At 37.8% G+C, this 15,606-nt stretch overlaps 1 protein-coding gene and 1 long non-coding RNA gene across 2 annotated transcripts in view; both read left to right on the top strand.

The window, feature by feature from the left end:
- Window positions 1-15,606, top strand: part of LOC148721062 (uncharacterized) — an 87,306-nt gene that overhangs the window by 70,772 nt on the left and 928 nt on the right. The window contains exon 2 of the long non-coding RNA XR_015993053.1: window positions 14,784-15,606. This exon is cut by the window's right edge and continues 928 nt beyond it. This is a non-coding gene — a long non-coding RNA (uncharacterized LOC148721062). The remainder of the gene's footprint in view (window positions 1-14,783) is intronic.
- Window positions 5,557-7,361, top strand: LOC148721063 (adrenocorticotropic hormone receptor-like). The gene is made up of 2 exons (XM_088737540.1): window positions 5,557-6,171; window positions 6,256-7,361. The coding sequence occupies exon 2, from the start codon at window positions 6,295-6,297 to the stop codon at window positions 7,231-7,233; it is 939 nt and encodes a 312-aa protein (XP_088593666.1). The 5' UTR covers window positions 5,557-6,171; window positions 6,256-6,294; the 3' UTR covers window positions 7,234-7,361.

Genomic DNA, 15,606 nt, shown 5'->3' with positions numbered 1-15,606 from the left:
CCTTTTTCGTTGTTTTGTCTTTTGATGTTCAATCGCTTCCTCGAAGCTGATTTGCTCAGGCCGGAAAAAAAAAATTAAATAAAATAAAAGCAAAGGAGCAAATATTTCAAATATACCTGCATTATTATTATTATTATTATTATTATTATTATTATTATTTTTGGGTATACGGGCTTCATTCTTTATGATAAATCTGTTTCCAAATATAATACATCCTTTAAGGAATGTGTACGAAATAAATTTGACCATAACCGGTTATTTCAGAGTTATCTTCAGTTTCAGATCGATCGATTTCCAGAAATTACACGTTAACGGTCAGTCTAGGATAGTCTCACTGCTGATGGTGGATGCAGAGTGAGCTGAATTGGTCACTTTGAAATTCGAGTTACTTGTCGAAGGAGACAAGATATTAGATAGGTGGGCGGACAGGTCATCTGCGAAGGTGCTAACGCATGACACAATAGCTCTAAACGGTTCGTCGGCCTTGTGGATCTTCAGTAAACCGTAGATTCTAGGCGGCTGTTTGTTGCGACGTCTGATCTTGTTATAAAAGGCCTCCGATAGATGTCCACTGCCTTTCAAGGCTCTCGGACAACTTCCTGGTCAAGCGGTCAGTCGGGTCTTTGTTTAGGAGCTGGTATGGTCCGTTCTCGATGAGGTTGGACATCTTAACTTGGTAGGTGTAGGTACCCATGACTATGCTTGCACGCCCTTTGTCAGCTGGGAGAACCATGATGGAATCGACCTCTTTTAAGCTTTTAAGGGCGTCTGACAGTGCCTTCGTGATGATATACTCTGGTAACTTAACCTGTTGAAGGACGTTGTCGACAGCTCTTCAGAGCACGTTTCAGAGTACGCCCACATCACCGCGCACCACCGCTTTGGAATGAGGTTAAGTTTATTGATTGTGATCCTCACTGGTACACTGCAGGGTCAAAGGCTATTCACATAAGACTTCACCTTTACAACATCAATAGGCACAGTGGAGTGGAAATTCCTGAAGCGTGGATGGCCACGATCCAAAAACACAACGACAGGATAGCCGCACGACAGCAGACTGCCGAGAAAACAACCTACTAATATCAGTGATCGAAACACGCCAATCACAGCGGTGGAATACCAACCAATCACAGGGGAGCATTCTGCTTTATAAGAACACCCAAAACCAGTCGACCTTATCGCCTGATGAAGGCTAATAGTGTGCAGTCAAAACGTCGCGATCCACATCATAAGTGACTATATCGTGAGACAAACGATAATACTCTATTATTAAGAATTATGTAAATTTCGATTCCATGTTGATGAATGACATAATATATTTGATGTTGAGTTGAGAACTTTTTCCATTTTCAGTTTGCCGAGGCTGATAATGATTACACTGTGAACCTCTCACAAATAATATGGCACTTAATACGTTCCCTTGCATCTAAAGTTGATCCAAATAAAGAGGGTTTGTTTGTCGCACTCTGAGAAAAGTAATATTAAAGCTGTCTCTTAATGTTATTGCATACCTAATGTAATGACAAGCTCAAGGAATAAAATGACTTTTTTAATACAACAGACGCATTTTGAATGAGGAGGTCTCTCCGTGAATATGGTTGAAAAAAGGAAGAGTTCGGTGATCGTTTCTATCTGACAAAACTATACTTATAAAACTCGCATGTAATTGATCATCAAACCTTCTGTAAAGAGAAAGAAAGGAAGAACAATGGCGACAATAAATTTCACAGGAGGTGGAACACAAACAAAAGCATATTTAGAACTCAGGCTACGTTCACACGGTGCCAGACGAATATTCGACCGGCCGAAAATTTGTGCGTTTAGGTGTTTCGTTCGCATAGCACCACGCTAAACGTACGAAAATTTGGACGCCCAAGCCTTCAAAAATTTGAACACCAAAATCGAAGACGAAGTTTTAGCCGGTCCGAATTTTTGTACGGCGAAGGCGCGGCTGCATGGATGCGTTGTAACTAAGTTAAATAATATACATATGATGCACGATCCTCGCAGTAGATAGCGCTATTTATGCAATAGCGAAAATCAGACCTGAAAAAAATCAGGCCTGTACGGGATTCGAACCACTGACCTCTGCGATACTAGTGCTGCGCTCTACCAATTGAGCTAACAAGCCAACTGGGAGCAGGCCGTTAAGTTGATTCGTAATAAACCCGTGAAGATAAATCAGATAATTGGCTTGTTAGCTCAATTGGTAGAGCACTGCACTAGTATCGCAGAGGTCAGTGGTTCGAATCCCGTACAGGCCTGATATTTTTTTTCAGGTCTGATTTTCGCTATTGCATAAATAGCGCTCTCTACTGCGAGAATCGTGCATCATATGTATCTAAAACCGCAGTTCAAAATATATGAACTTCATATATTCGTTATAAGTTAAATAATATGTTTTACAATTTTATACGAAGATGGTACTCGATGGAACGTGATTGTGGTACTCGGCAATGTTACAGCTTTGTTACATAATATTATCTTGCAAATGTGTAGGACATGCCGAGCTTACCACGCACGTAGGCGAAGTTGTGTTGGTATCTTGTTAATGTCAGAAAATCAAGCTAATCGTTGCTCATCTATCTGTAAATCGAATACGTCGAAGCAGCGAAAACACTGGATTAGACCTGGTAGAACATCACTTTGGTGAGACAATTTTGTCAGTAATACTGTCGTGTCGGATGAGTGGCGTGAAAACTTTCGAATGTCCAAGGAGAGTTTCATGAAACTGTGTGATAAAGTCAAACCTTTTTTTGCAGAAGCAATCTACAAATATGAGATCTGCAATTGATGTTGAGAAGCAGTTAGCTGTAACTTTGTACTATTTATCGGACAAGGGGAGATACTGCAAGATTGCTAATGCATTCGGCATTGGAAAGTCAACTGTGTCTGAAACTGTTCGAAGAGTTTGCAGATGCATTTCAATCGTCCTTGGGCCTGATTACATTAGATTACCAAAATCAGAAGAAGAAGTGTGTGACGCAGTTGCCAATTTTTATGATGCTCATGGCTTTCCACAATGCATAGGAGCTGTTGAGGTGTAGAACTTGTTACAGCTTGTGGAGCTAAGAAAGATATGGGGTGGTCTTTATTCCTCATTTCCGCCATCAACTTTTTACAAACGAATATCCTACGATCTACCAACAATGACAATTTTGCCTGGTCTAGGGCTTGTTGATAACTAAAATTTGGGAATATAGTTTTTAATACTCTTTTTTGTATGGATTCAATAGCCTCAGAGAGCTATGCAGGAATGTCTTGCCACACTTCCGCAACACACTCATATTACAGAGATCACATGTTTCAGAGATTACACCTAACCGACCCCATTTGACACTCTGTTGTAGTTTTAAAACATTCAAATTTACTTCTATCCTTGCCTTTGATATTGTCAGATAGTTTCCTGTTCATACCACTACAGCAAGATATCAGCTCTGTCCAGCTTGGACATGTTTTTATTCCAAGATACTTGTGTTGATCTTACTAGTTAATAAAATAAAGATGAAAAACATTCTTGTGGTTTAATATTATTCAACAAGCATGAACCCTATGAAGCTAGAAAGGGAGTGCTAGCTTACAAACATTAAACTCAACAACTATTAATGACAAGTAACATAGACGAAATTTAATTAATTATATTGAAGAAATCGTTCCTGGTACAGTATAATGCATACAAAAACAGAAAATCTCTGGGGTAAATAGTGCAATAACAAGGTAAGCCAACCAATGTCTCTCTGCCTTGTGAGCAGGCAAACTGGCAGTGCATATCAAAAACGCAACTCAAATTTGTTAACAGAGTGCTAAAACAGCGCACAATCCAACAGTTAGGGTAGACACTGTGAATATTAATGTTCAACACTTATTAAAATGAGAAGGATCCTGTAAATGCCAAACACCTGACAAGTTGCTTTGCTGTTGCTAATATTGGGGATGGTTGTACTGCAGATGCTGATTCTGCTGATGATTCTGCTGCATCATCATCCCCAGCATGTTGAATCCATTCTGCAATGTGGTGCTTAAGGAATGTAAACTAGCGGTAAAACTTGGCATACTTTCCCGGTTAGCTCAATGGATAGAGCGCTGGACTGTTGTGCAGGAGGTCGAGAGTTCGAGCCCCGGCCGGACCAACACTCAGGGTCTTAAAATAATTTAGAAGAATTTGCTACCTTTCTATAACATCAAGAAATGGTTAGATATTCTAGTCTTCCCGGATAGGGACGAATAAATGGAGGTCCCGTCTCCTGCAGGGTTGGGGGTAGGAGACGTTAATTTCCCACACACGAGATTGCTGTGTGATGGATGTCCTCCACTGGGTGGGATGGGTGGGTTTACTGGGCCCGCAGTGATTAGCGCAAGCTGTTGCGGTGTCCCTGCCTGTCGGAAAATCTTAAAAATAAAAAAAAAATCATAAATCATGTATTTTTCTATTCAATTTTCAAGCTGATCGATCATTCTCTTTCTCAACTGAAGTTCTTCGTGTCCAAGGGCTAACATTCTGTTCTGTTGTTGTGGTCTTTTCCTAAGCTTGAAATTTTTTTTCTCTTTTAGGTTAGAAATTAAGTTTCTTCTTGCATCAACAGTTTTTTTAACTGTATCATTAGCACTATCATCCAAGGTTGTCTCACCAGTGTTATTCTCCCTTGCAGGGTCATTCACTGCGAAAGGAAGTAGACCCGATTCACTTTCGTCAGGATTATCATTACCGAGTATCTCGTCTGCGGTCTCAATGCCATTATCCATAGCTTCGACAGCCGGACATCCAGACCATAGTTCAGCGTATTAGTCAAATAGTATTGTTACCACTCTTCCAGAATCTACAGCTTTTCGATAACCGAACTTTATCCTCTTCAACCTCGCGATTATTTCTTCTTTGGAGAATATGCTAGTATCCTTACAGTTTGGAAACTGTGCTGGGTCTACTTCGAATTCATCGTTGTTTGGATATCTTTGAATGAAAAGTTCTTGTAATTCCTCATACCTTGTTCGTATCGATTCCCATTATTTCCCCTCGCACGTTTTCTCAATTTTATACGATAAAGCAACATTAAGCAGTAGAGCTGTCTCCTCATCCGTCCAAGTGAAATATTCGTTATCCGTGCTACTATCTGAATTGGCTTTTCTCTTCAGTTCTAGACGCCATTTTGCACTTGTTAAAGAAACGTTGTGCGCATGAGGAGATGGTAAAACCACTGACGGGTGTCACAAACTTCATCCGGTTATCAGTTCCATCTTAACAGAAGGAAACTTTCGCACAATTCCGTGTGAACAGAATGTCCGGTCGAATTTTTCAGCCGGTCGAAAATTTGTTCAGCACTGCGTGAACATAGCCTCATTTCTATGCAACCCTATTTCGATGGATGGACGACAAAGGCAATTCATTTCTTTCTCAGCAGTCCAAATTTTCCTTTCCATCACAGCATTTATTAGCAATTTTTTCTTATCCTTTTTGCCCTTCACTTAAAATCTTCCCTTCATCCGCCAACGAAACTCGTGTATCGTTATGCGGCAACAACAGATCTGTGAAAGAAAATGTGAAAGAAACGACAGAAAATTGTTTGTTCTCGTAATTATTTGCTCTTCTTATTCTTTGCTCTAGTTTTTGTCGGATACGAAAGGGAGGTAAAAGAGCCACAAAATGTTACTAATTACACGGTTGAATTAAAATATTTTAAATAAGTTTGCATGTGTGGCCATACATCAACTTCGTAATCGATGTATGCATTCGAATTTTCTGGACTGATTAACATGGGTTGAACATCCTTAGCTTGAATCTTCTTTTTATTCGATTGCTGAGGCTAATAATGATTCAAGCCTCAACTCTACACAAATGATATGGACATTTGATTGACACTCTATCAATGAAACCAAGCCAGCTTGCGAGCAGGTCTTCGGTTATTAGCATTATGGCACATCGTTCCTTCGCCCACGAGTCGTGTTGCTCAAGGCCTCAAACTTATTCACGGGTCAAGTAACTCGTATTGAAGTGTTAATAATGAATGCCTGCATGTAGGCTAAGTTAAGTGGGATTGTTTGTCCTACAAAGAAAACACAGATAATGTTGCAGGTGTTTTTATATATTTGCCTATTATTCCTATTTCGTACGGGGTGTACCTGACAAGTTAAAGCGAAAATTTCTCTGACGTTTTTAAAACGAGTGAACAGTGATGAGTAAGTTTTTAGATGATTATTATGTAGGATGTACGTCGTCGTTGTGTAGCTGTTTAGATTAAATATTTCTTGTTCCAATGAAAGATAACCGCAGTCCAAGAAAAAGGAAACGATTACAGAATAATGTCAACAACAAATTTCTCTGGAGTTAGATTACAGACCAAGACATTTCAAGAACTACATTGCTCCTCCTCTCAGTTTAGTGGGCTCCAAAAAGAATCAGTCTACGTACTTTTCGCAGCAGTTGGCATTCTCCTCTCCATCACACGATTTCTTGGCAATTCTTTTATCCTCGTTGCCCTTCACAAAGAATCTTCCCTTCATCCGCCGTCTAAACTCTTGTATCGATGTCTGGCAATAACTGATCTGTTGGTTGGTCTTGTTGCCCAGCTTCTGAATACTATTCATAATATGTCTGTGGTTCACGAACAATGGAATCTCTGTCGATACGCAATTGACGCCAACGGCCTCACAGCCTATGCATTATGTGGAGTTTCGTTGATGACGATGACGGCCATAAGCGTGGACAGACTTCTCGCCCTGCTGTTGGGGCTGAGATACAGACAAATTATAACTTTGAAGCGCACATGCATCATTATAACTACCTTTAGTGTCACTGCTTTATGCTACACATTAGATTACCGTATAATGAGTTGGTCTGGCCATATAGTTGTACCATCTTGCCTTGTTATTTCAGTCGCCTCGTATATAAAAATTTTTCGGGATCCGAGTCATCATCAGGCTCAAGTACAAGATCACGTACAACAACAGCCGAGCCAACCAAATGTACTGAACATAGCGCGATACAAAAAGGCAGTGTACAGTGCACTGTGGGTGCAGTTGGCATTAGTTGTTTGTTATGCACCATACTTTATAGTAGACATTGTATTCGCTTTCAGTAAAACATATTCATCACACTTAGTAATATTGAGGTGTGCAGCAGCTGTCTTAGTTTACTTTAACTCGACGGTAAACCCGTTCCTTTACTGCTGGAAGATAAGTGAAGTAAGACAAGCAGTGAAGCAGACAATCAGACAAGCACTTTACTGTCCATGGAGTTAGGTCATCCTCGAATTATATATTGTATTTCTAAAGCTGAAAGTGATTACACAATTATTGTAAGAAAACGCCTGTTTAATATGTTATTAGATAGAAAGAAATAAAAATCTCAAATAATATTGTTGTTCGAAGTTTGTACATAGTCTGTTGTGGACATTTTATCTGTTAATTTATGTTTTTTGTGTTGTGAATATTTTCCCCGTTAATTTATGTTTTATATATTAATTAATGTCAATCATTGAACAATACTGTTGATTTCTGTAACGCAAAGCCCCGTGAGGCTCTAAATTTTTATCGAGTATTCATTAAAAAAAATTGCTTGTTGTGTGCACTAAATACCTTTTTTACGGAAAAAATAAAAAGAAAGGCAATAGAAACACCAAGCATCTCTTTTCAAGAGTATTTTTCGTGTTAGCTAACTACCAATGATCTTGAATACGGCAAGGCATAATTAAAGAAAGATATGCGCATGCATGCATTTTAATTTCATGTTTAATCTTCTTATAGCAATATAAAAGTACTGGATAAAACTTCAAAGAGTAGTTAAAAGAGTTTTTTAAAGTCAAGGTTTTTTTATTAACTTAAAGAAAGAGGCTTGTTATTGACGCCATATTGCGAAACGAGTTGCATTGGTCGACGTTTAGTCTCGAATTTGTCTTGTTATCAGAAAATTTTCCGTAGTGCTTATGAATATGTAAAGATGGTTCCCTTGCTTGTGTCTGTCAACAAACTTTAAGAATGCGTATGAAATAAAATTGACGATAACCGGTCCTTTAGTTTCTTTATTTTCAGCTTACTGAGGCTAATGACAAGTCAGGCCTCAACTTTACACAAATAATATGGACATTTGATTGACACCCTGTCAATAAACTAGGTCAGCTTACGAGTTGGTCCTCGTTATTAGTATAGCGGCACGTCGCTCCTCCGTCCACGTGTTGCTCAAGGCCTCAAACTTATTCACGAGTCAAGTAACTCGTACTAAAGCGTTAATAATGAGTGCCTGCCCGTAGGCTGAGTAAAGAGGGATAGTTTGTCGCATAGAGAAAACAATATTAATGTTACAGGTGTTTTTATATGTTTGCCTCTTATTCCAATTTCATACGAGGTGTACGTGACAAGTTAAAGCGACAATAATAGGCTTTTTGACACAACAGACAATTTTCTCTGTAATGTTTTCAAACGAGTAAAAGATGATGAGAAAGTCTATGAAATGATCCTGGTAAAGAGAGACTCTTTGTTCAGTCCTCGGTAAAAACTGAAGCAGGTGTCTATACAATTTCATTTTCTTGCTATTTCATACGTGAGGCACCAAATAGGTTTCAGAAAAAAAATCAGTTTTTGAAACTACAGAAAATTTCCCAAGGCATTTTTAAATGAATAAACGCTGGTTAGGTAGTCTTTACGTGACTAATTTTAAAGAAGTGGGGCTTCAGCGATCGTGGCTTGGTGTGAGCAGTTTAGACAAATATTTCTCGTTGCAGTCACAGATACACGCGAACAAAAAGGAAACGGATAATGTCGACAACAAATCTCACTAGAGGTGGAACGTAGACGAAAACAATACAAGAACTCCTATGCCCTCTTGAACTTTAGTGAGTGGGCTTAAACAACAGCATTTCTTGGAAATCCCCTTATTCTTGTTGCCGTACACAAGGGATCTTCCTTCCATCAGCGGTCCAAACTTTTGTATCATTGTTTGGAAATAACTGATCTGTCTGAGCGGCGAGACAAAAGCTACAAAACTGTGTTCATTAGAAAGTCAAATGAAATATTTTAAAATAAACTGGCATCTGTGATAAAATTTCAATTTCAACGGTTTGAGGCCGGCTTTCGGAGATTGTTACGAATCCAGTGTTCTCTTAGACTAAGTAAAATCGTCAGCCTTTTTTTTTTATTATTATTATTTCCAGTTTACCGAAGGTTGATAACGATTCAAGTTTGAACTTCATGCAGATCATGAAAGGACATTTGAAAAGCACCCTATCAAACAAAGAGAGATTGTTTGCCGCACTTTCAAAAATGATACGATAGATGTCTCTGTATTTGGCGTGCTTTTTATACCATTTCATACCATTTGAGACACTTCACAAGTTCAGAAAAAGAGTAACTTTTTAGACACAATAGGCAACTGATGCCTCATAAACTTTGACAAAGTTTTGACAACTAATTCGTTCGCCAGTACACTACATGAAGCACGCGGTAATGTTACGGTCGAGCTTGAAAGATGGCTAACAATAGCTAAAGGCGGAGCTTAGTGAAACTAAGGTTTTTATAAACGATGATAAAAATAAAAAAAATCTACAATGAAATAAATTATTCATCGAGTCATTGATAGGTTTGACAACCCATCCCTTTATTTTCCATCTCGATCAATAAATTGTCAGTAAATTTCATTTTACATGAAAGTTTACCTAACACGAAAGTATTTTCTTGGTCTTCTTGTGAACAAGACATTGGAAAAAAAACAAATTGGATCTAGGGTCCAGTAACGAATTAGTTTCACATCGCGCAATTGTCACGAATTTGTTTCCTTAGACGATCTCTTGCTTAGGCCAAATAAAGTCGCTAGCTTGAACTTTTTATTTTCAGTTTGCTGAGGCTGATTATGTGTCAAGTCTGAACTTTACACAGATCTTTAGTTTAGTATTGAATACAATAAAGGAATAACATCTCCACTTAATAATCGGCCCTTAAATGACAATGTATATTATGTACTACTTAATTCATCTTTTATAAAGGGTGGCAAGAAAGAGTTCCCATATCGCATTGTCAAACAGAAACACTGCCGATGTCTTTGTTTTGCCAACAATATTACCTTTAAGTACTAATTTTTTTAAACTAATCTCTACTAATTGAGATAGAAACACTGGTTTCGGCCCACTCGTAACTGTTTAGAGGTTCAGCTGCAGTTGCTGTTCGGAATAATCAAGGAGAATTTAAGGGGCAAATTGAAAATTTCCTGGATAAACTCCTAAACCGTATCAGAGAATTGCATAAATTTTTGCATCTCTTAAGAAATAGTCACTCGTTTGGTTTGTCCATCAGCTGGTTCCCCGTCGATCAATACAATAACAGATTTAAAGCAAAGTTTTACAGTCGAGCTTGAAAGATTGGTTAGAGTTGGTTAGAGGCAGAGCAGTGCGCAACTTAATCTTCACAAGTGATTGTAAAAAAACTAGAATGAAAAGAATTGTTCATCGAGTCTTGACAGGTTTTGACCACCCATCCCTTCATTTCCATCTCCATCAATAAATTATCGTGTTTACTTCAATATTGGATAACAACTTTCATTGCGAAAAGAGAATTTTCAATCGTTCAAGAGAATCGCGACAGGAAGACTTCAATCACTTACTACATAAAAGAAAACCTTCTTCATACCAAAATATTCACTTGAAACTATCCGGATGAAATGATCCAGGTAAAGAGAGACTCTTTGTTCAGTGCTCTGTAAAAACTGAAGCAGGTGTCTATACATTTTCATTTTCTTGCTATTTCATACGTGAGGCACCAAATAGGTTTCAGATAAAAAATTTCTCAAGGCATTTTTAAATGAATAAACGCTGGTTAGGTGGTATTTATGTGACTAATTTTAAAGAAATGGGGTTTCAGCGATAGTGGCTTGGTGTGAGCAGTTTAGACAAATATTTCTCGTTGCAATCACCGATACACGAGAAGAAAAAGGAAACGGATAATGGCGACAACAAATCTCACTAGACGTAGAACGTAGACGAAAACAATACAAGAACTTCTATGCTCCATCTCTTTAGTGAGTGGGCTTCAACAACAGCATTTCTTGGAAATTCCCTTATTCTTGTTGCCGTACACAAGGGATCTTCCTTCCATCAGCGGTCCAAACTTTTGTATCATTGTTTGGAAATAACTGATCTGTCTGAGCGGCGAGACAAAAGCTACAAAACCGTGTTCATTAGAAAGTCAAATGAAATATTTTAAAATAAGCTGGCATCTGTGAAAAAATTTCAATTTCAACGGTTTGATGCCGGCTTTCGGAGATTGTCACAAATCCAGTGTTCTCTTAGACAAGGTAAAATCGTCAGCTTTTATTTGTTATTAACTCCAGTTTACCGAAGGTTGATAATGAATCAAGTTTGAACTTCATGCAGATCATGATAAAGACATTTGAAAAGCACCCTATCAAACAAAGAGAGATTGTTTGCCCCACTTTCAAAAATGATACGATAGATGTCTCTATATTTGGCGTGCCTTTTATTAACATTTCATACCATTTGAGACACTTCACAAGTTCCGAAAAAAAGTAACTTTTTAGACACAATAGACAACTTATGTCTCATAGACTTTGACAAAGTTTTGACAACTAATTCGTTCGTCAGTACACTACATGAAGCACGCGGTAATTTACGGTCGAGCTTGAAAGATGGCTAACAATAGCTAAAGACGGAGCTTAGTGAAACTAAGGTTTTATAAACGATGATAAAAATGATAAAAATCTACAATGAAATAAATTGTTCATCGAGTGAGTGGTAGGTTTGACAACCCATCTCCTTATTTTCCATCTCGTAATTGTCAAGTAAATTTCCTTTTACATGAAAGTTTACCTAACACGAGAGTATTTTCTTGGTCTTCTTTTGAACAAGACATTGGAAAAAAACAAATTGGATCTAGGGTCCAGTAAACTACCTTCGGTTCTTCATTATCAGGGATGGTCACTATGAATTCGATGGCTAAATGAGGATAACTAACAGACAAAGGTAAAAAAAATGTACAAAATGGTTTGCTTGCGTAATATTTTGCTTTTGTTTACAATTTCGGTTCAAGTAGTTGTCAGATACGTAAAGAAGAGAGAAAAACTGCAAAGCGCAATTAACTACATGGATAAAATTCAAACATTTTACAAAAAGTTCGCAGCTGGGACGAAAATTTGAATTTGAATACTTTGGTGCGTTTCGGAGATTGTTGAAAATTCAATTTTTTCAAAGATCGATTAAAATCACCAGTTTAAACTATTTATTACGCTTGGTGAGGCTGCAGGTAATGATGCAAGTTTCAACTCCACCAAGAATTATATGACAAGAACACTTAATTAGCATCCTCTCAGTGGAGGTTCTGTGACAAATGTCTCCAAATTTGCCTTTCAATGTTATTTCTTAACTGAGGTACCTCGCAGGTTCCAGGCATTTTTTGACACACAAAGAATTAAACACTGGTGAGGAATTTTGGTTTACGGTGGACTTTCTTTAGGAAGAAGGCTTTTAGTGATCGTCGTTGTGTTGCTGTTAAGAAAAAATATTTCTCGTTGCAATCACAGATAACCTCACCCTAAGAAAAAGGAAACAAAAAATGAAATAGCAAAAGCGGTTTGATAGCAAAACATCTTGTTCCGTTTTTTTTTTTTTTTTTTAATTTTAGTCCGGGATGCAAAAGGAAGAGAAAAAGAAGCTGGAAACCTATTTAATAACAAATTTAATTCAAACATTTTAAAAGAAGTTCGCTCCTGCGACCAAAATTTAAATTTGAATAGTATAATGCATTCGGAAATTGTCACGGATCCAATTTTTTCCCAGACCAACTAAAATCTTTATCTTGAACTTTTATTTCCAGTTTTTCTTGGTTGAAAATGATTCAAGTCTTAACTTCATGCAAATGATATGGACACTTGGTTTGCACCTTTTCAAAGATATTTGATGCAGGTAAAGAAGGATTGTTGGTCGACTTGTTAAAAAAAAATTGACAACACAGATGTCTTCCCATTTTCTTCTTATTGCTTTTTCATACCTGAGGCACTTCATAGGATCCAGAAAAAAAAAACTTATAATACCTTTATACACTATAATCACTAAAAGTATTTACAAAAAAAATTACAAAATGCTTTAAAATCGATGAAAAATACGTCAAAATGTTTAGTAAAAATCCAAGAAAAACTCATGGATACACACTTTGTTTAATGACTAATTCAAGATTATTTACAAAGAATATAATTGATAAAATTTGTATAAGAAAATTCCATAAAAATTTAATATCATGTATAAAACGAAAGGCATTCAGCTTGAAAATTGCCCTAAAAAAATTAAAAAAAAATTAATTAAAAAGACTCATTTTTTGGACACAAAAGACAATTTTTCTGACGCATCATCAATGAGTAAACGCTTGTGAGGAAGTCTTAAAGTGAATATAATTACAGAAGCAATGTTTCATTGATCGAGGCTGGGTGTGTACTGTTCAGACGAAATACCAACAACAAATTTCAGTGGAGGTGGAACACAAACGAAAACATTCGAAGAACTGCTATACTCCCCTTCTTCGGTTGGAACGCTTCAACAAGGATAAATTCCTTTCTCAGCAGTCGCAAGTTTTTTCAATTTTATACGATAAAGCAACATTAAGCAGTAGAGCTGTCTCCTCATCCGTCCAAGTGAAATATTCGTTATCCGTGCTGCTATCTGAATTGGCTTTTCTCTTCAGTTCTAGAGGCCATTTTGCACTTAATTAAAGAAACGGTGTGCGCATGAGGAGATAGTAAAACCACTGACGGGTGTCACAAACTTCATCCGGTTATCAGTTCCATCTTAACAGAAGGAAACTTTCGCACAATTCCGTGTGAACAGAATGTCCGGTCGAGTTTTTCAGCCGCTCGAAAATTCGTTCAGCACGGCGTGAACATAGCCTCATTTCTTTGCAACCCTATTTCGATGGATGGACGACAAAGGCAATTCATTTCTTTCTCAGCAGTCCAAATTTTCCTTTCCATCACAGCATTTATTAGCAATTTTCTTATCCTTTTTGCCCTTCACTTAAAATCTTCCGTTCATCCGCCAACGAAACTCGTGTATCGTTATGCGGCAACAACAGATCTGTGAAAGAAACGACAGAAAGTTGTTTGTTCTCGTAATTTTTTGCTCTTCTTATTCTTTGCTCTAGTTTTTGTCGAATACGAAAGGGAGGTAAAAGAGCCACAAAATGTTACTAATTACACGGTTGAATTAAAATATTTTAAATAAGTTTGCATGTGTGGCCATACATCAACTTCGTAATCGATGTGTGCATTCGAGTTTTCTGGAAAGATCAACATGGGTTAAACATCCTTAGCTTGAATCTTCTTTTTATTCGATTGCTGAGGCTAATAATGATTCAAGCCTCAACTGTACACAAATGATATGGATATTTGATTGACACTCTATCAATGAAACCAAGCCAGCCCTCGAGCAGGTCCTCGGTTCTTGGCACTATCATGGCACGTCGTTCCTTCGCCTACAAGTCGTGTTGCTCAAGGCCTCAAACTTATTCACGGGTCAAGTAACTCGTATTGAAGCGTTAATAATGAATGCCTCCATGTAGGCTAAGTTAAGTGGGATTTTTTGTTCCACAAAGAAAACAAAGATAATGTTACAGGTGTTTTTATATATTTGCTTATTATTCCTATTTCATACGGGGTGTACCTGACAAGTTAAAGCGACAATTTCTTTGACGATTTTAAAACGAGTGAACAGTTATGAGTAAATCTTTATATGATTATTATGTAGGATGTACGTCGTCGTTGTGTAGCTGTTTAGATTAAATATTTTTCGTTACAATCACAGATAACCGCAGTTCAAGAAAAAGGAAACGATTACAGAATAATGTCAACAACAAATTTCTCTGGAGTTAGATTACAGACCAATACACTTCAAGAACTACATTGCTCCCCCTCTCTGGTTAGTGGGCGCTAAAAAGAATCAGTATACGTACTTTTCGCAGCAGTTGACAATCACCTCTCCATCACAGCATTTCTTGGCAATTCTCTTATCCTCGTTGCCCTTCACAAATAATCTTCCCTTCATCCGCCGTCCAAACTCTTGTATCGTTGTCTGGCAACAACTGATCTGTTGCTTGGTCTTGTTACTCAGCCTCTGAATACTATTCATAATATGTCTGTGGTTCACGAACAATGGAATCTCTGTCGATACGCACTTGACGCCACCGGCCTTACAGGCTATGCATTATGTGAAGTTTCGTTGATGACGATGACGGCCATAAGCGCGGACAGACTTCTCGCCCTGCTGTTGGGGCTAAGATACAGACAAATTGTAACTTTGAAGCGCACATGCATCATTGTAACTACCTTTTGGATTGTATCCAGTGTCGCTGCTTTATGCTACACATTAGATTACTTTCTAATCGGTTGGTCTGGCCATATAGTTGTACCATCTTGCCTTGTTATTTCAGTCGCCTCGTATATAAAAATTTTTCGGGGTCTCAGTCATCATCAGGCTCAAGTACAAGATCATGTCCAACAACAGCCGAGCCAACCAAATGTACTGAACATGGCGCGATACAAAAAGGCAGTGTACAGTGCACTGTGGGTGCAGGTGGAATTAGTTGTTTGTTATGCACCATACTTTATAGTAGACATTGTATTCGCTT

The sequence above is a fragment of the Stylophora pistillata genome, chromosome 11, assembly GCF_964205215.1.
Source record: "Stylophora pistillata chromosome 11, jaStyPist1.2, whole genome shotgun sequence".
Taxonomy (NCBI): Eukaryota; Metazoa; Cnidaria; class Anthozoa; order Scleractinia; family Pocilloporidae; genus Stylophora; species Stylophora pistillata.
The sequence above is the reverse complement of the archived record's forward strand: the minus strand, read 5'-3'. Positions and strand labels throughout refer to the sequence as shown.